General features: G+C 41.3%; 1 protein-coding gene across 1 annotated transcript; it reads right to left on the bottom strand.

Annotated features, from left to right (window-relative positions):
• Nucleotides 1-21,191: 21,191 nt before the first annotated feature.
• On the bottom strand, nucleotides 21,192-25,579 carry LOC148018681 (uncharacterized). Its single transcript, XM_087701068.1, is given in 4 exon segments — nucleotides 21,192-21,263; nucleotides 24,911-24,977; nucleotides 25,089-25,168; nucleotides 25,253-25,579. Coding segments are annotated over 4 exon segments (546 nt in total).
• Nucleotides 25,580-26,101: the final 522 nt, after the last annotated feature.

Raw genomic sequence — 26,101 nt, 5'->3', positions numbered from 1 at the left:
GGCTATAGACTGTGCAAGAGTGTATTAAACGAGAAGAGCGCCTGGAGGAAGCCATGAAAAGAATGAAAGCGCAAAGAAAGAAGCTCAAAGAGGGGTGAATGAACTAAAAAGTAGCGCCAAGAACACAAATGAGTATGTATTGGGCGCCAAAAACAATATTGAAAGATCTACCGACTTTTAAAAAACTCATTATTAATTTCATCACATCTCTGTCACGTATTTTGTCAGATTTGTAAGTAAATAACGTCTTTGGGACTCCAAAACATGTCAGACTTTAGGGGTTTTGGCTAAAAAAGAATAGAGAATCATGAAATGGACTCCACTATCTCTAAAAAAGAGGAGACAAGAATACCATATTCTTGCACACGTGGCGAACTCTCTTTGGCCCTTTCCTTAATCCCGTGATTAACAAAAGTGCATTTTTTGAAGCGTTTTTTGCCCTAATGTGTCACATGAACTTCATTAACAATGTTGTATTTAGAAAAGGGTCGCATGCTACATAATTGCAAATTTCATTTCATCAAGTTGCATTTGGAAAAGATTGCATGGCTTATCAAAGCATGAAATTCTAAAGCTAGACAAAAGGGTTGTAGGCATGATTCTTTGATGTAAACCCTAGTAGGTTTCATGCAAGTTATCATTCGTTGTGACTTTAGTAAGAAAAGTAAAGGGTTATTGCATACCTACATACCTTATAGAACATAGATGTAACAAATCGTATACTTGTACGAAATGTGGTATCTAGCATCTGTTACACCTTTGGAACAAGGTTAGCATCTCTAGGAAAGGATCACCCTTCTCGCAAGACAAGCAGTCCAATTTAGCTAAATCACCTAAACCGTAAGGGAGTTGTATAGGCATAACTAGTCGATACGATAAACACCTCAAGTACTAGCTAAGGCTTGGCACATCAGAAATGCGGCATAGTATCGTACTTGGACGCCAAGTCGAAGCCCTCAACCACACACTCATGGAATGTTTGGGTCAATTGGATGCTCATGCAAACAACGATCTAGGGTTTCTACCCTAAGGATCGTTCGACCTAATGCTAAAACTCTGATTGAGTTTGGAAACCCTCGGCCTAGTACAATTAGGGTTGGGTTGGGTAAGAAGACACCCTAACCCTGCTTCTTGTCTAAACAAAATTCCTTGACCAGGAAATGCCATTCAATGGGTGAAATGATCCCATGGGATAGATGCAACACTTATGCAACAAGTTGCAACGTCGCATGGCCTTGTGGTAATCACAAGATAGATTTGCCATTCCGTGGAATGAGGTTGGCAGGTTCTAGCGCAAGTCTAACTTGCAAGAGGATGAGTAGTCATCCTGCTACATCACCTTTCTTGGCCTGATTTGCCAAATTAAGGGAAGTTAGGTATTTTCTTGGAAGCAAATGATCAAATAAGTCAGAGCGACATGGTTGCCAGGATTTATTGTTAATTTATGAAACCTAAGGTGTTGGCTAAGTTGGGTTAATAGGGCATGGCCCTAACCCAAGGAAAAAAGGGTAAACAAACAGACCCTTAGGGGATCTTGCCAAGTCGCAATTGATCCCAGATCGAATGTTGGATGCATTCGAAGAGAAGGATTCACTCCTTAGCAATTGGCCAAATAAACGACCACGGGATTGATTGTGCTTGTAAGAGTTTAGGAGCAGTGTTTGCATTGTTTGCTCAAGGAACTAAAGATGGAAAGTTAATTAATGCTTCAAGTTGAAGGCCTAAATGGAGAAGCAGCATCAGTTACCCCCGAGTGTCTGCCTAACCCTAACCAAGGGGGTTGTTAGCCGCACCGGGAACATGGATCGAACCTGCCTCGAGAGGTCTCTCCATTGGGCTTTACTTGGAGCAGGAGGATGCTTGGTGTAATATATCAAATATATGTATTTTTTTTTTAAATTCACCTTCTCGCACACTGGCGTATCGAGTTGGAGTGGGAGAGGGGGATGGAGGAGCTAGCAAGCTCCTCGTTGGAGCTTGCTCGACTCCATCTTCATGCATTGGGGACACGTCGAGGGGGGGAGGATTCCCTCCCCTCCCCTATATAATTAGGGATGGGAGAACGATCGAAGGACTGCCATATCCTACTGGACGGACGAGGAGAAAGGAGAGAGGGATAGCTGCTCGTGTTTGGGTGCGCGGTGGTGGAAGTGGATGCCCTGCTGTTACCAGAGTGGGGGGGAGGGAAGAACGACATCGATGCTGCCATACTACCGACGGACGTAGAGGAGTGGAGAGCATCAGTGTCCCATCGCTGTCAAAGCTCGTGGAAGAAGTTGCTGCTGCCTCATAGCCATCGAATAGCTGGTTTCTCCCCTGCCACGTCAGGAAAGCTTCCTAGTGGAAGCTTCCTAAGGGGGGGGGCTAATTAAGCCCCCTTTCACACCACTCATATCCCTTCTATTCTTTTATCCCCCCCCGGTTTTTTTTAAAACCCTCAAGCCCCTTCCTATACCCTTTCCTTACCCTTTTTCCCCCTCCCCGTTCTAACCCTTAGAAATCCCTTCACCCCGCCCAGTCTTAAGGCCTTAACCCCTTCCCGAGGGGCCGTTAAATCCCCCCACACCCCTTGGCCTCATAACCCACAAATCCCTTCCCTGTACTTAAAGTTATAAGTCCCTTCTTGTGAGCCCGTATTTCACCCCCATATTCCTTTTAACATACCCCCCTAAGCCATTTCTAACCCCTGTGTCCCCTTTTCCTTACATACCTTCCCCCCCCGTGCTAGAACCGTTCATCCTTCACCTTTCCCCTATCACTCCGGGTTAAAATCCCAAAAAACAAAAAACCTTTACTGCTATAAAAATTCCCTTTCTATACCTTTTACCCCAAGCCCAAAGTTCTCCAAAGGTTCATGTGGTTACGAAGCCACACTCACCCATAAATTTTTTTACCGTGTATATATCTTATAGGGCCTTCTTAGGCTTTATAAATCTTTCCCTCTCCGAAGAAGCTAAGAACCTAAAGGTCTTATTATTCCTTCTCATGGTCAATCATTTAAACGGTTCCTTGCCTCGAAAGAGAGATGGTGGAAATCCGAAAGAAAAAGTAAAAGCTGCCTTCACATTCGAACTGCGATGCTGCCTAAGAAAGTCCAAGGAGTAGCTGCAGGAGGGTCATCTCCCGGTATCCATGTGGATATCTCACCCCAAAACCAGGTTTTTCCTTCTTGGTTTTATATCGGTTTTAAGTCAATCACACAAATATGAATTGTTAGGGATAAGATATATATTTTTTCCGAGTTATTTACGATGAAGGAGTTTAGTGTAGTTGAACATGCAAAAATGATAATGTATAAAACATAGTTCCTTCGAATAGCATCATGCATTGAAACGAATTACGAGCAAGATTATCTACCTACTATAGTAGTATATTTTGATTAAATCTTGAAGGTATAAAAACTGCATCTTGCACCATTAGCCCCTGTTCCTTTTTGCAACGAATCATCGTAGAAGATGAAATTCATGAAAGGTTTCTTACGTTGCTTGAATTCTAGGAAGTTATCATTGCTAATTGCATATCTTAACAAGGAAAAGATTGTTATTTGGCATGAGTTTTGTTTGCAAGGAAAAAGGAAGATTAATTGAATTTACCTAACCTCAAAGCATTAAAGTTTAGGACTGAAAAATCAATTGTCACAAGGATAACAAATCGTGCCGAGGTGATCTCAATATTATCTTCTAAATGATAACCGAATTAATGTAAACTTAGAAATACCTATGCTGCAAAATATGCCTTGGGAATGATTTAAAGACAAAGAAATGTTTATACCTTAAACACTTGACTATCTTCCCTGATTGTAGGGTAAATAAATTCGTAAATGTAAAAGAACTAGGGTTTGTCTCTGAGGTTCTTAAAAAGAGACCCTAGGTCTGACAAACATTAGCTTAAAGAAACTAAAACGGATTATTTCATCGTATATTATGATGCAAGACTTGCGCAGCAAGTACGAAGTCATATAGTCTTGTGATTGATTCACAAGAAGAAAGGTTAAATACCCTGAACAAGGATGGCGGATCCTTACGCAAGTTATCTTGCAAAAGAATGTATTATTTGATATCCTTCTAAATAAGAAAAGTTAAAAACCAGAAACTAAAGTACCCAATGAAATTTAGGGTTGACCAAGTTGGGTTAATAAGGTACGCCCTAACCTAGAATATAAGGGATCTTGCCAAGTTGCAAGACACCCTTGAATGAGTGCTGATGCATTCGAAATGAAAGAATCATTCCTTAGCAGTTTGCCAAACAACAAGGTCGATTAATGGAAATGTTTGTGCTTGCTAGAGATTTTAGAGCATTGTTTGATTTATGAATTACAAATTAAATGAATATCTATACTTTAGGTTCAAGGCCTGAAGGGAGAGGCAGTTTCAGTTACCCCCGACTGCCTGCCTGACCCTAACCAAGGGAGTTGTTGACCGCATTGGGAATGTGGACCGAACCCACCACAAGAGGTCTCTCCGTTGAGCTCTACTTGGAGCTGGAGGATGCTTGGGTGCCAGGGGGGACTCTGGTCGTAAATCCCTCGCCTTCCGGGTCCTGCACAAGAGGCTAACGTGACTCGGGATTGGATCTCTAGGCCCGCATACTAGTTTACGAGCAGAAGCTTGGAATAGTGATCCCTGTGGATTACTGGATAGCCTTCGGGCGGATTATGGACAAGCCTACGGGTGGAAACTCCTTGTATTTCAAAGATAAAACTGATGATATGTTAAAAAAGAACTTGTTTGATATTGTTTTTCTATGTCACGTGATAAGATTACGTGAAGGAACCGGTGCTTAACGGATTAATTAAAGAAGTTGATTGTTACATGTCAAATTAATGTGTTAGATAATTACATAACTAAAACAAACCGAGGAAAGTGCGGAGGATGGGCCATGGGTCCGTCCTACAGTTGGGTGGTCCCGGGTAACCGAGAACTTTTCTCAAAGAACAATAGAATGATTGTCAAAGGACACAAACAACAAAAGCGTTGACCTAGAGTGATGTCTTAACCGATTTACATTGTTTTAGGGGAATGGAATGGGACTATGCCTTATGGTAGAGAGGTTGAGCTTTGCATCCCTCTCCTTTCCCATTCTCCTTAAACCAAGTGCAGCGTGAATCTGCTTCGGACCTGGCATTTCTGTGTAAAGTAGTTCGCTTGGGTCCGATGCTAGTTGCTGTTAGGTAATGACCAATCAGGAAAACCCTAATTCCGGTCGATCCTAAGTGGGAACAGCTAGAATACTTTCGCTACGTGGTAGACGAGGGAAGCCCTAGATCGCAAATCCCGTAATATTCCATGGGAGTGGCAGGCGAAGCTTTCTAGCCATCCTTCCTGACGGACTACTAAGACGTGTCCTGGATGATGCTAGTGGACACGTTACAGTTGGTATCAGAGCCGACCAACAACGGAATTGGTTCTATGAGATCTCAATAAAAGGAAGTAAAGAAATTGTTGCTGTCTAAACATTTCCTTACCTTCAACACTGTCTTGTAGAATTACGAAGCGTGGAACAAGTTTTTGGTATTTCGGGTCATGTTTATGACTGCAATGCATTCTCCGCTTTATAGACAAAGAATTGGGATGATGAACATCCTGGAGTAGATCTATAATCCATTACCTTTGTACATGGAATGAAGATGGACGGGTGCTTCAGGAATCTATTATATAGCTGCCCACCGGTTTGCTTATCTATAGACCAACTTAAAAAGGATCAAATGGTTGGAAGACTTGAAAGTCGTGAAGCTGTTCATTTTTGTGGAAGCTCACGTAAATTCAACTTTACATATTCGAGGTCGGAGGGTTGAAATGAACTCATATGTATATGAGGAAGTAACCCGTGTAATTCCCGCCGATAGAATTAAAGTGTTGGGCCGCCATGAGAAGTATAGATTCCAATGGAAAGGATATCCTGAACTTCCAATGACTTATCGATTTCCTGAAGATCCATGACCCAAAACCCTACTATTACACAGTTCCTGTAGATAAATGCAATACAACGTTGTTCTCCCCAAACTAAATGTAATAATTGACTTATCATAATAGGGAACATTGTATTCGAAAGGGCTATGTCCATGTAAATACAAATAAATACTTCTTTTTATCAATGTCTGGCTGTGTATAAGAGTTGATAAAAAGTTAAGTAGCTACATTGTTTATGAGATAGCCGAATTAAAGATGTCATATAAGCTAACATCGATTATCGTATAATAACATTAAGAAAACCTTTATTCAGGCACAACCCTAGGTACAGGTTCTTAATTCGTCTCCTACATCAAGTACTGCTGTGATCGAGAAGAAGAAGTTCCTTCTCAAGCAGATTAAGCCACCCGAGTTTGACGGGAGAGGCAGATTCATCCAGGATGATGCTGAAATTTGGATTGAATCCATGGAGGATTACTTCGAAGCAGCCGGTACTGCACCCGCCAATTAGGCTATGCTCGCCAAGTTAAAGCTCACCGGCGAAGCCAGACTTTGGTGGAAGCAATGGTGCAGGGATCAAGGGATCGCAGATGGAACCGTTACCTGGGAGAAGCTGAAGAAAGCCGTGCAGGGAAGACACTTACCACCTGCATGTCGCATGCAAAAAATGAACGAGTTCTACGAGCTAAAACAGCTAGGACTCACTCTTGACGCATACTACTCTAAATTCCTTTCACTTTTAAAGTATGCACCACAGATGGACATGACACAACAGGTGTCCAAATTTTGTGTGGGCTTAAATCCACCAGTAAATACCCGTCTCGAATCTATGTGTCCATTAGATATTCAGGATGTACTCATTCGAGCGGCGCCTATAATTCAGGAGGTGCAAGCTAGACCAAGGAGTAACAAAACTTGGTCTTATAATGACCCGAATAGAGGAGCATTCAGACGTCAAATGAAGAGAGTTCAAGGTCATAATCAAGGACAAAGAAAGAAAGCAAGGACAAATAACGTCAACAACTTTGTTCCTACTCAAAGTAATGGTCGAAACCTCCGTTGTTTCCACTGCAACGAACCCGGTCACTTCAAGAGGCAATGTCCCAAGCTTGGTGGAGGACATCGCCAAGCGCCTTTTCAAGGAACAGGCCGTGGTCAAAGAGCCGCTACCCGAGGAAGAGGAAGAACCGCCTACATTGCCAATAGGCAAAGATGCGAAGAAGAAGAAGAGGAAGATCCGACTATGGAAGCAGAATTCGAAAGAGCGACAGTCCATGCCGCTTTACACAAGAAAGGGCCGAATCGCCAGTTCTCGGTGATTCAGACGAACTATCAAGGTAAAGGTTTCAAAACCTTGATTGATTGTGGCAGTACACATTCCTTTATCTCACCAGCATGTGCAAAAAGATTAGGAATAGCCACAATAGAAGCACCTACCATGCTTGTGGAATTGGCAAATGGTCGTGAGGTAACTTGTACCAGGCAAACTACTAAGGTGGAATTCTTTCTGGGAGGAAAGAAGACTTCGGTCAAATTCAGAGTCATGAATTTAGGTATCCATGAGTGTCTACTCGGAATGGATTGGCTTAAGCCCAACGACGCCCACATTCACTGTGGAAAGGGTCAAGTTTCCTTTCAAAACTCTGAAAGGGAATTTGTCACAACTCAAGGTGAGGCAGGAGTGCCAAGAATCCAATTGGCCAAAGTATCTCGAATCATAAAAGGAGTCAGAAAAGGATTACTCGTTTACTTAATCAAACTCAACAAGTTAGATCAAAAGCAAGAGTCTCATGAAGGGCCTTCTTGGCTAAAGGAATACGTGGACGTATTCCCTGAAGAGTTGATCGAACTTCCGCCTCAAAGAGAAGTGGATCATGAGATTAGGTTAGTTCTCGGAGCTGCACCAATTGCAAAGAGGCCTTATAAAATGTCCATACCAGAAGCAATAGAGTTATGGAACAAATCAAGCAACTATTAGATCAGGGCTACATTCGGCCTAGCAATTCACCGTGGGGAGCTCCAGTACTATTCCAGAAAAAGAAAGATGGGTCACTTCGACTATGTATTGATTACCGAGGGTTGAATCAATCAATAGTCAAGAACAAGTATCCTATTCCTAGAATAGATGAGCTTCTTGATCGTCTTCAGGGTGCAAAGATCTTTTCCAAGATTGATCTCAGGTCAGGTTACTATCAGATAAGGATCAAGGAAGAAGATATCCCAAAGACGGCCTTCAATACAATATATGGGCACTTTGAGTTCTTGGTTATGTCATTCGGGATTACGAATGCACCTGCTACCTTCAATAGATTAATGCAGGATATTTTTAGGCCATATCTTGATGATTTCGTGCTTGTCTTCTTCGATGACACTTTAGTCTATTCTAAACAGGAAGAAGATCATGAACCTCAACTTCGGATTGTCCTTGAGACAATGAGGTCACATAAGCTATATACAAAAATGAAGAAGTGTGCATTCTTCAAGCGTCAGATTGAATATCTAGGATTCATAGTATCATCAGAAGGAATATCAGTAGACGCAGCCAAGGTCAGAGATGTGCTTGAATGGCCAACACCAGTATCTGTCAAAGAAATAAGCAGCTTTCTTGGATTGACAAGATGGTATAGGGTCTTCATCAAAAACTATGCTTTGATTGCAACACCTTTGATGGATTTACTAAAGAAGCAGACTTCCATTACATGGTCAACTCCCGAACAGAATAGCTTCGACAAATTGAAGAAAACTTTGGTATCAGCACCTATTCTAAAACTTCCAGACCTCAATAAAGAGTTTGAGGTAGTAACAGATGCTAGCATTCTTGCTTTGGGGTGTGTACTTATGCAGGAAGGTCATCCAGTAGCATACTCTTCAAGGAATTTGAAAAGCCATGAAAAGAATGATGCTATGCATGATCTGGAATTACTAGCTATCGTCCATGCTCTAAAACTTTGGAGACACTACCTGTTGGGTAACAAGTTTACTCTAGTAATCGACCATAAGAGCCTCAAATGGATCTTTACCCAGAACGAGCTCAACATGAGGCAACATCTGTGGATTGAAGTGTTGGAGGAATATGATTTTGAAATCAAGCACCGACCAGGAAAAGAGAATGTAGTTGCCGATGCACTTAGTCACAAGGCATTCCTAAATTCCCCAATCTTGCAGAATCTGTCAACGGCCAGATCTCTAGCTACAAAAGTATCTATGCCAAACAACCCTATACTTAAACTAGCTAGAGAGGAAGCATGCCATGATTTGGCATACCAAACAATGCTAAAGGAAATATCTACCAAGGAGCAGAATCAAAAGTTGCAAGCTAAGTATTAGGAATTTTCCATTGATTATGGACTTGTCTACTACAGAACAAGGCTGTGTATACCAGCAAGCCATTCACTTAAGAAGAAGATAATGTGGGAAGCTCATGATTCCCCTTTCGCAGGACATCCTGGCTATGCTAAGACTCTTAATGCAGTTAGGAAGAGCTACCATTGGGAGAGGCTCAAAGGTGACGTTCTCAAATATGTCACTGAGTGTTTGTCTTGCCAACGTATCAAAGCCGAACATGTCATGATGCCAGGGAAACTGCAACCGCTTGACATTCCCCAAATGAAATGGGAATTCATCAGTATGGATTTTGTGGTAGGCTTACCCCAAGTCTAGGGAGGATACAACTCCATCATGGTTGTGGTTGACATGCTTACCAAGATTGCACACCTGATTCTAGTAAAGACAAATTATAAAGCCTCCGACATTGCAAGATTGTTTATCAAGGAGATATTCAAACTACATGGTTTACCTAGAAGAATCATTAGTGATCGAGATTCTCTCTTCACATCACACTTCTGGAGAGCTATCTTTGAAGCTATTGGGACTCAACTCTATTTTAGTACCGCCTACCATCCACAAACTGATGGCCAAATAGAGCGAGTAAATCAAGTCATTGAGGATATGCTTAGAGCATACTGCTGTCGAGAGCCCAAAAGGTGGATTCAATACTTGACATTGGTTGAATTTGCCTACAATGCTTCTTACTAGCAGAGAATTCAAATGACTCCTTTTCAAGCATTGTATGGTCATGATTGTCGAAGTCCGCTAAACTTTTCTGATCCAACCCTAAGGGTTGAAGCGTCAAGATAGATGTTGGAAGACATGGATGATCAAATAAAGTCAATAAGACAAGACATACAAGCGGCCAAGGATAGATAGAAGGCATACACGGATTTGAAGCATCAAGAAAGAGTCTTCGAAGAAGGAGACATGGTCTTCATTCGCATACGCCCTAAAAAGAGTTCTCTATCCAAGGTATTGTGGGCCATACAAAATCCTCAAATGCCTAGGACCCAATGCTTATAGATTGCAACTCCCTGAGAACCTAAAGGTTCACAATGTATTCCATATTAGCCTATTCAAAAAATATGTACCCAACCCTAACCATGTACTTGATGATCAACAAATTGTAATGCCTAGCCAAGGAGTCCTTGAGCTAAGGCTTGATAGGATCTTAGATGTTAAGGAGAGACAGTTACGATCCAAAACCTTGAGAGAATGCCTCATCCAGTGGAAAGATTATCCCGAATAGGATGCCACTTGGATAGAAGAAGACACTCTCAACCATCAATATCCCCAGTTTATCTTGAGATGAGGACATCTCGATTTCTCTAAGGGGGAGAGAATGAAATATATCAAATATATGTATTTTTTAATAAAAAAAATTCACCTTCTCGCATGGCGGCGTATTGAGTTGGAGCAGAAGAGGGAGGATGGAGGAGCCAGCAAGCTCCTCGCTGGAGCTTGCTCGGCTCCATCTTCATGCATTGGGAACACGTCGAGGGGGGGAGGATTCCCTCCCCTCCCCTATATAATTAGGGAAGGGAGAACGATCGAAAGGCTTCCATATCCTACTGGACGGACGAGGAGAAATGAGAGAGGGAGAGCTGCTCATGTTCGGGTGCGCGGTGGTGGAAGTGGATGCCCTACCGTTACCAGAGTGGGGGGGAGGGAAGAACGACGTCGATGCTGCCATACTACCGACGGACGTAGAGGAGGGGAGAGCATCAGTGTCGCATCGCTATCAAAGCTCGTGGAAGAAGTCGCTGCCGCCTCATAGCCGTCGGACGGTTGGTTACTCCCCTGCCACATCAGGAAAGCTTCCTAGTGGAAGCTTCCTAAGGGGGGGCTAATTAAGCCCCCTTTCACCCCACTCATATCCCTTCTATTCTTTTATTCCCCCCCCCCTCCCCCCAGTTTTTTTTTAAACCCTCAAGCCCCTTCCAATACCCTTTCCTTACCCTTTTTCCCCCTCCCCATTCTAACCCTTAGAAATCCCTTCACCCCGCCCCGGTCTTAAGGCCTTAACCCCTTCCCGAGGGGCCGTTAAACCCCCCCACACCCCTTGGCCTCATAACCCACAAATCCCTTCCCCGTACTTAAAGTTATAAGTCCCTTCTTGTGAGCCCGTATTTCACCCCCATATTCCTTTTAACATACCCCCCTAAGCCCTTTCTAACCCCCGTGTCCCCTTTTCCTTACATACCTTCCCCCCCCCCCCCCCCCCCATGCTAGAAGCATTCATCCTTCACCTTTCCCCTATCACTCCAGGTTAAAAATCCAAAAAAAAACCCTTTACTGCTATAAAAATTCCCTTTCTATACCTTTTACCCCAAGCCCAAAGTTCTCCAAAGGTTCATGTGGTTACAAAGCCACACTCACCTATAACTTTTTTTACCATGTATATACCTTATAGGGCCTTCTTAGGCTTTATAAATCTTTCCCTCTCCGAAGAAGCTAAGAACCTAAAGGTCTTATTATTCCTTCTCGTGGTCAATCATCTAAACGGTTCCTTGCCTCGAAAGAGAGACGGTGGAAATCCGAAAGAAAAAGTAAAAGTTGCCTTCACGTTCGAACTGCGATGCCGCCTAAGAAAGTCCAAGGAGTAGCTGCAGGAGGGTCATCTCCTGGTATCCATGTGGATATCTCACCTCAAAACCAGGTTTTTCCTTCTTGGTTTTATATCGGTTTTAAGTCAATCACGCAAAGATGAATTGTTAGGGATAAGATATATTTTTTTTCCGAGTTATTTACGATGAAGGAGTTTAGTTTAATTGAACATGCAAAAATGATAATGTATAAAGCATAGTTCCTTCGAATAGCATCATGTATTGAAACGAATTACGAGCAAGATTATCTACCTACTATAGTAGTATATTTCGATTAAATCTTGAAGGTATAAAAACTGCATCTTGCACCATTAGCCCCTGTTCCTTTTTGCAACGAATCATCGTAGAAGATGAAATTCATGAAAGGTTTCTTACGTTGCTTGAATTCTAGGAAGTTATCATTGCTAATTGCATATCTTAACAAGAAAAAGATTGTTATTTGGCATGAGTTTCGTTTGCAAGGAAAAAGGAAGATTAATTGAATTTACCTAACCTCAAAGCATTAAAGTTTAGGACTGAAAAATCAATTGTCACAAGGATAACAAATCGTGCCGAGGTGATCTCAATATTATCTTCTAAATGATAACCGAATTAATGTAAACTTAGAAATACCTATGCTGCAAAATATGCCTTGGGAATGATTTAAAGACCAAGAAATGTTTATACCTTAAAGACTTGACTATCTTCCCTGATTGTAGGGTAAATAAATTCGTAAATGTAAAAGAACTAGGGTTTGTCCCTGAGGTTTTTAAAAAGAAACCCTAGGTCTGACAAACGTCAGCTTAAAGAAACTAAAATGGATTATTTCATCGTATATTACAATGCAAGACTTGCGCAGCAAGTATGAAGTCATATAGTCTTGTGATTGATTCACAAGAAGAAAGGTTAAATACGCTCAACAAGGATAGCGAATCCTTACGCAAGTTATCTTGCAAAAGGATGTATTCTTTGATATCCTTCTAAATAAGAAAAGTTAAAAACCAGAAACTAAAGTATCCAATGAACTTTAGGGTTGACCAAGTTGGGTTAATAAGGTACGTCCTAACCTAGAATATAAGAGAACTTGCCAAGTTGCAAGACACCTTGGAATGAGTGCTGATGCATTCGAAAGAAAAGAATCATTCCTTAGCAGTTTGCCAAACAACAAGGTCGATTAATGGAAATGTTTGTGCTTGCTAGAGATTTTAGAGCATTGTTTGATTTATGAATTACAAATTAAATGAATATCTATACTTTAGGTTCAAGGCCTGAAGGGAGAGGCAGTTTCAGTTACCCCCGACTGCCTGCCTGACCCTAACCAAGGGGGTTGTTGACCGCACCAGGAACGTGGACCGAACCTACCGCGAGAGGTCTCTCCGTTAAGTACTACTTGGAGTAGGAGGACGCTTGGGTGCCAGGGGGGGCTCTGACCGTAAATCCCTCGCCTTCTGGGTCCTGCACAAGAGGCTAACATGACTCGGGATTGGACCTCGAGGCTCGTATACTAGTTTATGGGCAGAAGCTTGGAATAGTGATCCCTGTGGATTACTGGATAGCCTTCGGGTGGATTATGGACAAGCCTACGGGCGGAAACTCCTTGTATTTCAAAGATAAAAATGATGATATGTTAATAAAAAACTTGTTTGATATTGTTTTTCTATGTCACGTGATAAGATTACGTGAAGGAACCAGTGCTTAACGGATTAATTAAAGACGTTGATTGTTACGTGTCAAATTAATGTGTTAGATAATTACATAACTAAAACAAACCAAGGAAAGTGCGGAGGATGGGCCATGGGTCTGGGGTGGTCCCGGTTAGCCGAGAACTTTTCTCAAAGAACATGAGAATGATCGTCAAAGGACCCGAACAACAAAAGTGTTGACCTAGAGTGATGTCTTAACCGATTTACGTTGTTTTAGGGGAACGGAATGGGACTATGCCTTATGGCAAAGAGGTTGAGCTTTGCATCCCTCTCGTTTCCCATTCTCCTTGAACCAAGTGCAGTGTGAATCCACTTCTGACATGGCATTTCTGCGTAAAGTAGTTTGCTTGGGTCCGACGCTAGTTGCTGTTAGGTAATGACCAATCAGGAAAGCCCTAATTCCCTAAGTGGGAACGGCCAGAATACTTGTGCTACGTGGTAGACGCGGGAAGCCCTAGATCACAAATCCCGTAACATTCCATGGGAGTGCCGAGCGAAGCTTTCTAGACATCCTTCCTGACGGACTGCTAAGACGTGTCCTGGATGATGCTAGTGGACACGTTACACTTGGGTGCCAGGAGGGCTCTAACCGTAAATCCCTTGCCTTCTGGGCCCTACACAAGAGGCCAACGTGACTCAAGATTGGATCTTGAGGCTCGCATACGAGTCTACGGGCGGAATCTTGGATTAGTAATCCCTGTGGATTGCTGGATAGCCTTCGGGCGGATTATGGATAGCCTTTGGGCGGATTATGGATTAGTCTACGGGCTGGATTTTATGGACATATTCCAAAGATAAGTAAGATAACATGTTGAAAATAAACTTTTTTGGCACTATTTTTCTATGTCAAGTGCTAAGATTACGTGAATGAACCAGTGTCTAACTGGCTAATTAAGAAAGATGCTTGATGCGTGTCCAACTAAATGTGGTAGGTAATTAGATAACTAAAGCAACCTTGAGGAAAGTGCGGTGGATGTGGCCATGGGTTCATCCTCTGGATGGGTGGTCCCGGTTGCCCAGGAACTTTTCTCAATGAAATGGACAGCAAGGAAGTTCGCTCGAAGAAAACAAACAACAAGGAACCTTATGGGCAGAGAGGTCGAGCCTAAGTGGGAATGGCCAGAATACTTCCACTACATGGTAGACACACAAAAAGACCTAGATCACAAACCTCGTAACATTCCATGGGAGTGCCGGGCGGAGCTTTCTAGACCCTCTTTCCGATGGGCTTCTAAGATGTGTCCAGCAAACAAACAGGTGGACATGTTACAGTTGGTATCAAAGCGAACCAACGAAGGATCTGTCTTTATAAGAAAACTTAATATGAAGAAGTAAAGCAAATGTTGTTATTAAGAACATTTCCTTACTTATCAATGGTGTCTTGCAGAGTCATGAAGTATGGAACAGGTTCATGGTGTTCGAGGTCATGTTTATGACCGCGACGCATGCCTCGGATTATCGATGAAGGCTCGATATGATGAATATCCTAGACCGCATCTATAATCCATCACCCTTGTACATGGAACGGAGATGGATGGGTGTTTCAAGGATCTATTACATAGCTGCCCACCGACTTGCATACCTTTGAACCAACTTGAAGAGAATCAAGTGGATGGAAGACTTAAAGATCGTGAAGCTGTTCATCTTTATTGAGGCTCATGCAAACGCAACCTTACATGTCGGAGGTCGAAGGGTCAAGCAGAACAAGTATATGTACGAGGAAGTGACTCGAGTAATCCCTGCGGACAAGATCAAGGTGTTGGGACGTCATGAGAAGAACGGATATCAAAGGAAAAGATACCCTAATCTTCCAATGACCTATCGATTCCTGAAAATCGATGACCCCAATCCTTACTATTACTCAGTTCTAGTAGCTGAATGCACCAACATCTTATTCCCCTCGAATTAATGTATCAGCTTATTACATCTTCCCCGGAAATATTGTATCCGAAAGGGCTATGCCCATATGAATGAAATAAGACTTCTTTTTATCAATAGTTTTCTTGACTGTGAATATTGATAAAGAAGTAAAGTGATTTGATCACTTGGCTAAAAGCTTAAGGGACATGTAATATAATGTGGATTTCCTACTGGGAGGAAAGTCGACTTCGGTCAGATTCAGGGTCATGAACCTAGGTATCCATGAGTGTTTGCTCGGAATGGATTGGCTTAAACCTAATGATGCCCACATTCATTATGGAAAGGGTCAAGTTTCCTTTCAAAACTTTGAAGGGGAATTGGTCACAACTCAAGGAGAGGCTGGAAAGTCAAAAATTCAATTGGCCAAAGCATCTCGGATTATACAGGGAGTTAGAAAGGGAGCACATGTCTACTTGATTAAGCTTAATAAGCTAGATCAGAATTAGGAACCTAGTGAAGAACCTTCATGGCTAAAGGAGTACACAGACATATTTCCTGAAGAGCTGATAGAACTTCCGCCTCAAAGGGAAGTTGATCATGAGATCAAGCTAGTGCCAGGAGCTCCGCCAATCGCAAAGAGGCCTTATAGAATGTCCATCCCAGAAGTAATTGAGCTGAAGGAGCAACTCAAGCAACTGTTAGATCAGGGCTACATCCATCCTAGCGGTTCGCCATGGGGAGCTCTAGTGCTGTTCCAAAAGAAGAAGGATGGAATGTTTCGGCTGCGTATTGATTACAGAGGGTTGAATCAATCATTCATTAAGAATAAGTACCCTATTTCAAGAATAGATGAACTTCTTGACCGTCTTCAAGGTGCGAAGATATTCTCCAAGATTGATCTCAGGTCTGGATACTATCAGATAAGGATCAAGGAAGAAGATATCCCAAAGACAGAATTCAACACAAGATATGGACACTTTGAGTTTCTAGTCATGTTGTTCGGGCTGACAAATGCACCTGCCACCTTCAACAGGTTAATGCAGGATATCTTTAGGCCATATCTTGATGACTTTGTACTCGTCTTCTTTGACGATACCTTAGTCTACTCCAAACAGGAAGAAGATCATGAACCCCAGCTTTGGATTGTCCTTGAGACAATGAGGGCACACAAGCTTTATGCCAAGATAAGGAAGTGTGCATTCTTCAAACGTCAGATTGAATATCTGGGATTCATCGTGTCAGTGGAAGGAATCTCAGTGGATCCAGCCAAAGTCACACATGTTTTGGAATGGCCAATACCAACAACTGTCAAGGAAATACGGGGAGTTTTCTTAGTTTGACAGGGTGGTACAGGGTCTTTATCAAAAACTATGCTTTGATTGCAGCGCCTCTGATGGATCTACTGAAGAAGCAAACATCGATTGCATGGTCAACTGCCGAACAATGTAGCTTTGATAGATTAAAGAAAAGTTTGGTATTAGCACCTATCCTGAAACTTGAGGACCTTAGTAAGGAGTTCGAAGTAATAATGAATGCTAGCACACTTGCCTTATGCAAGAAGGTCATCCTGTAGCATACTCTTCAAGGAAGTTGAAGAGCCATGAGAAGAATTATGCTACCCATGATCTAGATCTGTTAGCTGTCATCCATGCCCTCAAGCTTTGGAGACACTACCTACTAGGTAACAAGTTTACCCTATTGACGGATCATAAAAGTCTCAAGTGGATCTTTACCCAAAATGAACTCACCATGAGGCAACGTCGATGGATTGAAGTGTTGGAGGAGTATGATTTTGAAATCAAATACTGGCCTAGAAAGGAGAATGTAGTTGCCGATGCACTCAGTTGCAAGGCATTCCTTAATTCTCTAATCTTGCAAAATCCATCAACAGCTAGATCTCTATCAAAAGATGCTAGCTAGAGAAGAAGCTTGCCATGATCCAACCTATCAAAAGATGCTAAGGGAGATCTCTATCAAGGATCAAGACCCGAAGCTACAGGCTAAGTATCAAGAATTCTCTATCAATAGTGGACTTGTCTACTATAGAGCGAGATTATGTATACCGGCAAGCCAGTCACTCAAGCAAAAGATACTTTGGGAAGCTCATGATTCCCCTTTCTTAGGACATCCTAGCTACGCTAAGACCCTCAATGCAGTCAGAAAGAGCTACTATTGGGAAAGGCTTAAAGGTGATGTTCTCAAATATGTCACTGAGTGTTTGTCTTGTCAACGTATTAAGGCTGAACATGTCAAAATGCCAAGAAAGTTGCAACCACTTGACATTCCCCAAATGAAATGGGAATTCATCAGTATGGACTTTGTTGTTGGCCTACCCCAAGTTCAGGGAGGATACAACTCCATTATGGTTGTGGTTGATATGCTCACTAAGGTTGCACATCTTATTCCTGTTAAGACAAACCATAAAGCCTCTGACATTGCAAGATTATTTATCAAGGAGATATTCAAACTTCATGGGTTGCCCAGAAGAATCATTAGTGATCATGATTCTCTTTTCACATCACACTTCTAGAGAGCTTTCTTTGAAGCTATTGGGACTCAACTCTGTTTTAGTACAACTTACCATCCCCAAACCGATGGTCAAACAGAGCGAGTCAACCAAGTCATTGAGGATATGCTAAGGGCACACTACTGCCGTGAACCAAAAAGGTGGATTCAATACTTGCCACTGGTTGATTTTGCCTACAATGCTTCTTTCCAACAAAGCATTCAAATGACCCCTTTTCAGATGCTGGAAGATATAGATGACCAAATGAAGTGAATAAGACAGGACATCCAAGCCGCCAAGGATAGACAGAAGTCATACGCGGATTTGAAATGTCAAGATAGAACCTTTGAGGAAGGAGACATGGTCTTCATTTGCGTATGCCCAAAGAAGAGTTCCCTATCCTTAGGAGATTGTAAGAAGCTAAGTCCAAGGTATTGTGGACCCTACAAGATCCTCAAGTGCCTAGGACGCAATGCTTATAGAGTGTAACTCCCTGAGAACCTAAAGGTTCATAATATATTTCATATCAACCTACTGAAGAAGTATGTACCTAATCCTAGCGATGTACTTGATGATCAACAACTTGTAATGCCTAGCCAAGGAGTCCTTGAGCTACGGCCTAACAGGATCTTAGATGTTAGGGAGAGACAATTGAGATCCAGAACATTGAGACAATGCCTCCCAGTGGAAAGATTATCCCGAGGAGGATGCCACTTGGATGGATCAAAGCACTCTCAACCAACACTACCCCCAGTTCTTCTCGAGATGAGGACATCTCGATTCCTCCAAGGGGGAGAGAATGTAATATTTTTGGTTAAAAATATTGTTGAACTTGACTCCCTGCACGCCGTGTAAAAACATTGTAATTATTGGCAGCTTAATCCGTACCCCACACGCGCAAGAATGAGGCCTCCGCATTGTGAAATCGAGGCCGGGGTTGAAGACCGTAAAAAACCCGCGGGAGAACACCCTTTTTGAAGGGGCAATTTGGATAATGATGAAATTTAAGTCAAATTTTTTAATATAATTATCCCTTCCCCCAGCTGATGCATGGCTGGAGGAGAGGGATTGTGGGGAGGAATGGGCTAAGGTAGGGTGGTGTGGGTTGCATGAGGGGGGGAGCCATGCATAATCCACGTGGTGGAGCTTCCTTTTCCCCCCTTGGCCTATATAAACACCCCTTAGGCATTGGGGGAGGGGAGATAAGGAAGAAAGGTTGTCATGCTGAGGAGGGAGGCTGCTGTACTGAAGAAACACTACCATCATCATCTCACATGTGACCCCTTGTGATCAAGTGGGAGAAGGATAGAGGGAGGATAAGGGGAACGTTGCCGTATTATGCACCATCAGAGGAGGAGGACAAACCCTGCCACTGCCACCGTCATCCCGACACCATACGTGACTCCCTATGGCATGAGTTGGGGGAGAGGAGGATCAAAGGCACAAAAGAGAAGGAAGGCTGGGGTGCTGAGGTGAATCAAAGGGAGGAGAAAATGAACACTGCTGTGGAAGAAGGCCGCCGCCTGCTGTGAGACGCCACCGTGATCGCCGCTAGACCGCTGCTCATTCCCCCCATTGTCCTAATCACCCCCCCAATCGTCAAACCTTTCTTCTTACCAATCATTGGGCCTTCTTCCACATTTCTAGATAAGATAGAAGCCTTTTAGAAGCTTCTTGAGAAGCTTCTAAGGGGGGGCTTCCATAAGCCCCATTTCCACAAGTCTTCCCATAAGCCCCATTCCCACAAGCCTTCCCGGGGTGCTTTCTAAACCGCGTTTCGATGAAGTAATTTCCTGCGTACAAGAGAGAAGGCAAAACTTGAGGGTGTTCGAGGAACACGTAGAAGCGAGGGTAATACATGGAGTTCAAGTCATCAACGATGGCTCCCAAGAAGTCGCAAGGCGCACCCACGGGAGGTTCCTCCCCGAACTTACATGTCGATATCTCCACGGATCCACAAGCCCAAGTTCCATGAATTTATTTTCACATAAAGAAATGCTTTAAACACGCTTAATTCCATAGGGAGAATGCATTTTATGCTTATCGTTAATTCATGTGGTAGTGATAAAAGTACATTTGATAAATTATCTCTTTGAACGATAGATAAGGAATGGTGCATATCATGCAATTGGATCGTGTGCATCTCCAAAGTTATAAATGTAAATCACTTACTCGCCCTATGAACTTAGTCGCAAATTGCCTTGTCATGCATTTTCGAAATGGAAGTCTAAAACGCATTTTGCCTAGGGTTAAAGAGCAAATTGTTAAGTGCATTGGCCGTGAAGGAAGAGAGTATCTTGCATTTAGTCAATAACTTCCTTTGTTATGACTCACATGAGAAAATTGTTAACTTCCGTTGCACGGCATGAAAATGAAACAATGAACATTGCTCGTTGCTTGCAAAGATGTTTGTCAGACGGATTAAAGGTTGCATGTCACATGAACTTCATTAACAATGTTGTATTTAGAAAAGGGTCCCATGCTACATAATTGCAAATTTCATTTCATCGAGTTGCATTTGGAAAAGATTGCATGGCTTATCAAAGCATGAAATTCTAAAGCTAGATAAAAGGATTGTAGGCATGATTCTTTGATGTACACCCTAGTAGGTTTCATGCAAGTTATCATTCGTCGTGACTTTAGTAAGAAAAGTAAAGGGTTATCGCATACCTGCATACCTTATAGAACATAGATGTAACAAATCGTATACTTGCACGAAATGTGGTATCTAGCATCTGTTACACCTTTGGAACAAGGTTAGCATCTCTAGGAAAGGATCACCCTTGTCCCAAGACAAGTAGTCCAATTTAGCTAAATCACCTAAATCGCAAGGGAGTTGTATAGGCATAACTAGTCGATACGATAAACACCTCAAGTACTAGCTAAGGCTTGGCATGTCAGAAATGCGGCGTAGTATCGTACTTGGATGCCAAGTCAAAGCCCTCAAACCCAAAGGTCCTACCCACACTCACGGAATGTTTGGGTCAATTGGACGCTCATGCAAACAATGATCTAGGGAGACCCTAGGACTGAACGTTGTCGATCTAGTACAATTAGGGTTGGGTTGGGTAAGAAGACACCCTAAACTCTATTCTTGTCTAAATGAAATTCCTTGACTAGGAAATTCCATTCAATGGGTGAAATGATCCCATGGGATAGATGCGACACTTGTGCAACAAGCTGCAACGTCGCATGGCCTTGTGGTAATCACAAGATAGATTTTCCATTCCTTGGAACGAGGTTGGTAGGTTCTAGCACAAGTCTAACTTGCAAGAGGATGAGTAGTCATCCTGCTATATCACCCCCTACCAGTACTGTAATCCAATGCCCTGTTTATAATACAGATGTTGACTCTTTCTATCTTTTGCCCCTTTTGAATCAGTGCTTCATCCAATTTTAGTGTAAACTTCAAAATACCACCACATTCTTGGACAGTAAATTTATACACATGGACCATTGCAATATGGAATCTTTTAAGATCAATCCAAATATTATTAAATGTGTTGTATTAAAAAAAAGCCTTTGTTTTATGTTTTTCATAGGGCATAGATCCTTCTATATCGATATACTCTCCAAAAACATCTGGAATCCTACGATTCATAGCTGTCCTAGCAATTGAAACTGCAAGAGGTCGAGAAAAACCAAATGCACTTATTCTATGACATTTAAGATTTGTAAACCACAATTTAGAGAGAGGACAATAACCTATATGAATTGATACCTATACTATCACATGTCTCCACTATTTCATTTGCTTTAACTATTCCTTTTAAATCTTTCACTAACTCTTTTAGAGTTTGGCTTCTCAAGTCTACATTTTCAGGTGATTTAAGAATCCTTATAATGTCCTTCTTTGATATGGTTTCTTTAATAAGATTAATCCTCTCATCATTCTCTTAAATATTAATACCTGAAATATTAGAGACACATCTCTTTGCAAGATTTAGCCTCCTTTTCTTCACCAGACTACACAAGTTCATTATATTTTTAAGTGGTCTTTTTCTCTGTCTAAATCCTATTGGAGTTTATTTCAAGCACAATAATGTTTCTTGCAATGACTGATTAGAGTTCTCTAGATTATCAACCTTGTCCATTAGCTCATAAATAGTTTTTTGTGCCAATGTTAATGCTTCCTTCATTTCATGCATTTGTTCTCTAAATGTAAAAGATGTAGAATATAACCTCATGCAATAGCCAAGCATCCCATCACAACCATCTTCAACATACCTTATGTAGTCATGAATATTGTAAAAAGGAGGATGTTTACTTGTAGAAGGGTCCAGAGGATAAATATTTCCATCCATCCATAACTCTACATGCTTCTTTCCTTGTTATCGCAACTTGTTAGCTTCATCCTTGTCCAACAATGCTCCATGGTGTATACTCCTCCAAGATGAATAGACAAGATCTAACTGGATAGTAAGTTTATACTTGCGTAGTGGGGTTGCGCTTGTATTGCTAGAAAAGGTATTGGTAAATATTTTGGTAGGGAACCCTAAACATGGCAACAATATCACTGAGAAGGAAATAGAACCACATGAAAGAGAGGTGCAAAAAATGAACGTCCAGGAATAAACATGTGACCTCTTATGCGAAAATTCAAAAATACAAGATTTTGCAATTTCCATGAGAATAAGACTGAAAAGGTGACACTTATTGTCCATTAAAGATTGATGATATTTAATACCTGACCTCTTAAATGAATCATACATTCTCTCATTAATCACGTTCAGGCAGCCAAATTTGCAGGGTATTTCTCTTCTAAACCTCTTCTAATTAGCAACTTAATCATTTTCTTACGAGTGCCATTTTGAAACGTTTTTGGCCCTAATGTGTTCCTAATGAAAAAAGGAAGAAATTGAATCCTAAATCTGCCAAGAGTGTGTTCCTTGGTTATGTACAATACCGAAAAGCTTACAAGTATTATGTACCATCTACACATGAGACATTGATTAGCAGAGATGTTGTTTTTTATGGACATGCATCGTGGTATGGTAATCCTATTGCAATGGCTATTGATGGATGAGCCAGCACTAGTAATGTTGAAAATACACCTATAGTGAGTACATTGAAGAGTGGTCCTACAGGTGATGGGTCACCTAGAGTAAGTCCTTGGTCAAGAGGCTTGCTGAGTCCTACTCCTACATCCACTGACACGGATATGTCAATGAGGGGGATATTGGATAACACTACAAGAGAAAGGCCCTATAGACGCGCACTATACACGCAAAATAGCGGGCACGTTTATCAGCGTGTCTATTTGCGCTAGTATATAGAACGCGTCTATACACCCACATTTTCAAATACGCTTATAGATGAGAAAATAAATGTACATATTTTTCATTTCTCATAAAGTCCCTAAATATGACAAAACATCTCAACAACTAGTATTGTTTTGAATACATTACCAACTTTACTTCTTTCTGAGTATTACAAATATACATCCAATCATTTAAAGCTAATTATATATGTTACAATGAATGATCAATCTCATCTTCAATGAGATCGGCCCTTGCTAGACTATCTACCTCTAGGTCTATGTTACCAATAGGCAATGAAACAAATAAGTCTATCCCACTGTCAGATGTATTGCTATGCTCAATTTCTTCATCATCATCTGCAACCATATTGTTATCCTCTTTTGTGCTTCCTTGAACATCCTCATGGGGATCATCTTGCACTGCATCATGTATATCATCGATCATGGCATCATCATATGCATCATCATTGATTGTTGGATTGTCATCAACTATCTCTATGTTGGTAGCATTCCCATATATTGGTTTTGAACGATTAGATATGGGGATGATATGCCACCATCAGTTATTGTTTACCATTGGGTGATACACAACCTACATTTAAAAAACAAAAAGTAAGCAATTTAGATATTTATTATATTTTGAGAATGTATCAAGAAGTAATATATATGAAAATAAATAGCTTCTAATATACCTGCTCACATTGTTGAGGTAGTACGAATGTGTCATTCTTGCCTTGGTGAAATTTTGTAGAGTCAATCACTACAAAACCACTTGGATGACGTCTAATTGTGTAATGCTCACCCATTGTTACTACTTCTTTAAACCACTTCACATCTAGTACATATATAAAAAATCACCTAAAGTTAAGCTTCAAAATATCCTGGATCAAGCCACAATAACCTTCCATGGTGGCATTGGTATCCTGGAAGTTTGCAAGGATACCACAATCCTGGGTATTTCTCTTATCATCTATACGTCGAGTTTGAAAATGTTTTCCTTCACACTAAATAGCATTGAACAATGTGCACTAGTAGTACATTGTTGCAATCATATTAATGATTTAGTTGAAGATGAAACTTGTGAAATTATTATATCATATATAACTAAATATATTTTAATTATAAGTATGTCTCACCTTTGATAAGAAACCTCATGCATATTTCCACTCCTCTTACGATATATCCATTGTCTCCTCTTTTTCCATCTTCTCCATTTCTTCATGTAGCCAATTTATATCAATATGACGTGGAAGTGCACTTAAATGTTCTGGATATGGGACATTACGTCCATGTCTAGCATGAAATGCTTGCCTTTTGCTTACTCTTCTTGCCCTTGCTTCTTTATATAGTGTCACCCATTTGCTCATTACTTCGCTGTTAAGCACACAAAATACATTTAACTTATGAAGTTCCTCTTTCATTAGCACTTTGCTCCTTTCTTTTCCTTGAGGTATTATAGAGGTCATTCTCAAATCTTCATCATCTTTCCATAGTCGTGGTAAAGAGGGGTCCACTTTAGTAAGATATTCAGAGATTTGTACAAGGGATGATTGCACTAACCAACCCTCAGCCATGCTCCCCTCGGGCTGTGCATTTTTCCTTACAAAATCTTTTAAGGTTTTCATAAAGCACTCTAGAAAAAACATCCACCTTGCATGAACTGCCCCACAAATTGCGATCTCATCAATCGGATGTATGAGTACGTGTACTTGAGTAGTCAAAATGGAGCGAGGAAAAGTTTCCTCCACCAAACAAACCACCTCAATGGACAATACTCGAGCCTCTTGCAATGTATTTGGATTGATTTCCTTCAAACTCACAAATCTACCAACATGCAATTGAGAACCATGATTAATTTTGTCCATAAATTCAAGCGGGTTTACTATGTGATGTACATAATATGTAAACTAAAAAATAAGTATAAAGTATACATACCTCACAAGCTCATCCATCTTGTAAATGATATCACGCACATCTTTCGAAACACATTGGGATATGCTAGTAGGAAGGATGAACTGTATGTAAATATTCATACATTGTTAATTAGTCTACATAGTTACTCCACTAATTAATATATTTATGGCTATGAAAATCCTTACCTCAATCATTTTTTGCCAATCGCGAGACTTCAAATTAGATAGTTGCTCCACACGTCTTTTCTTTTTCTTTATGAAGGCTCCCTTGAGGCATCTCATTAATCCTGTGGGAGTTCGAAAGCTACATATCTACTGCTTCACCATCTTTTATTCGGTCTTCGACAACATCCAAGGTGCACGCGGTAACTCGATCTTTCCTCTTGGTCCGATGCATGGCCAAGCTTGTCTCATACATCCAATGCTACGTAAATTCTCCCTTACATTGACAGAATTACGAGCCCCGATTAAGTGATCCCATAATGTAGAGGCAACATTCTTGAATATATGCATGAGGTCCAACAGGTGATTGATCTTGAGTTCAGTCCAATATGGGAGATGAAAAAATATAGAGAATCTAAGGCACAAACAATATATTAATTCTTGTTCTCATAATGGAGTGTACTTTAAAGACAAACAAAAGAAGTAAGCTAGTTACTGACTCATGCCGAGTGGAGGATGATCATTGGCATGTGTCCAAGTGTCCTTCGAATCTTGAATGGTCATAGATTGTGGAGTTCTTCCATTAGTGGGGGGGTGCATATTTGGGGTGGTCAATAGGAAGAAAACGATTATGATTGTCATAGATAACCTTCTTCAAGCATGTCGATCTAGAAGAAACCAGAGAGGGACCACAAATTGGACATGCATGATATCCTGATGTAGTTAAACTTGTAAAAACAAGTGGGTTAATGATGACATATATTTGATTAAGGGTAAGAATGAATAAAATAGAGTATGTAACTACCTAAACACTCTTCCTAGCTTGGAAAGTCATGCATGGTCCACAACAACATGCCCTTTAAAGTGAAATCT

This window comes from Lygodium microphyllum, chromosome 20 (genome assembly GCF_053477565.2).
Source record: "Lygodium microphyllum isolate KBCC chromosome 20, Lygodium_microphyllum_v1.1.10, whole genome shotgun sequence".
NCBI classification, from domain to species: domain Eukaryota; kingdom Viridiplantae; phylum Streptophyta; class Polypodiopsida; order Schizaeales; family Lygodiaceae; genus Lygodium; species Lygodium microphyllum.
The sequence above is the reverse complement of the archived record's forward strand: the minus strand, read 5'-3'. Positions and strand labels throughout refer to the sequence as shown.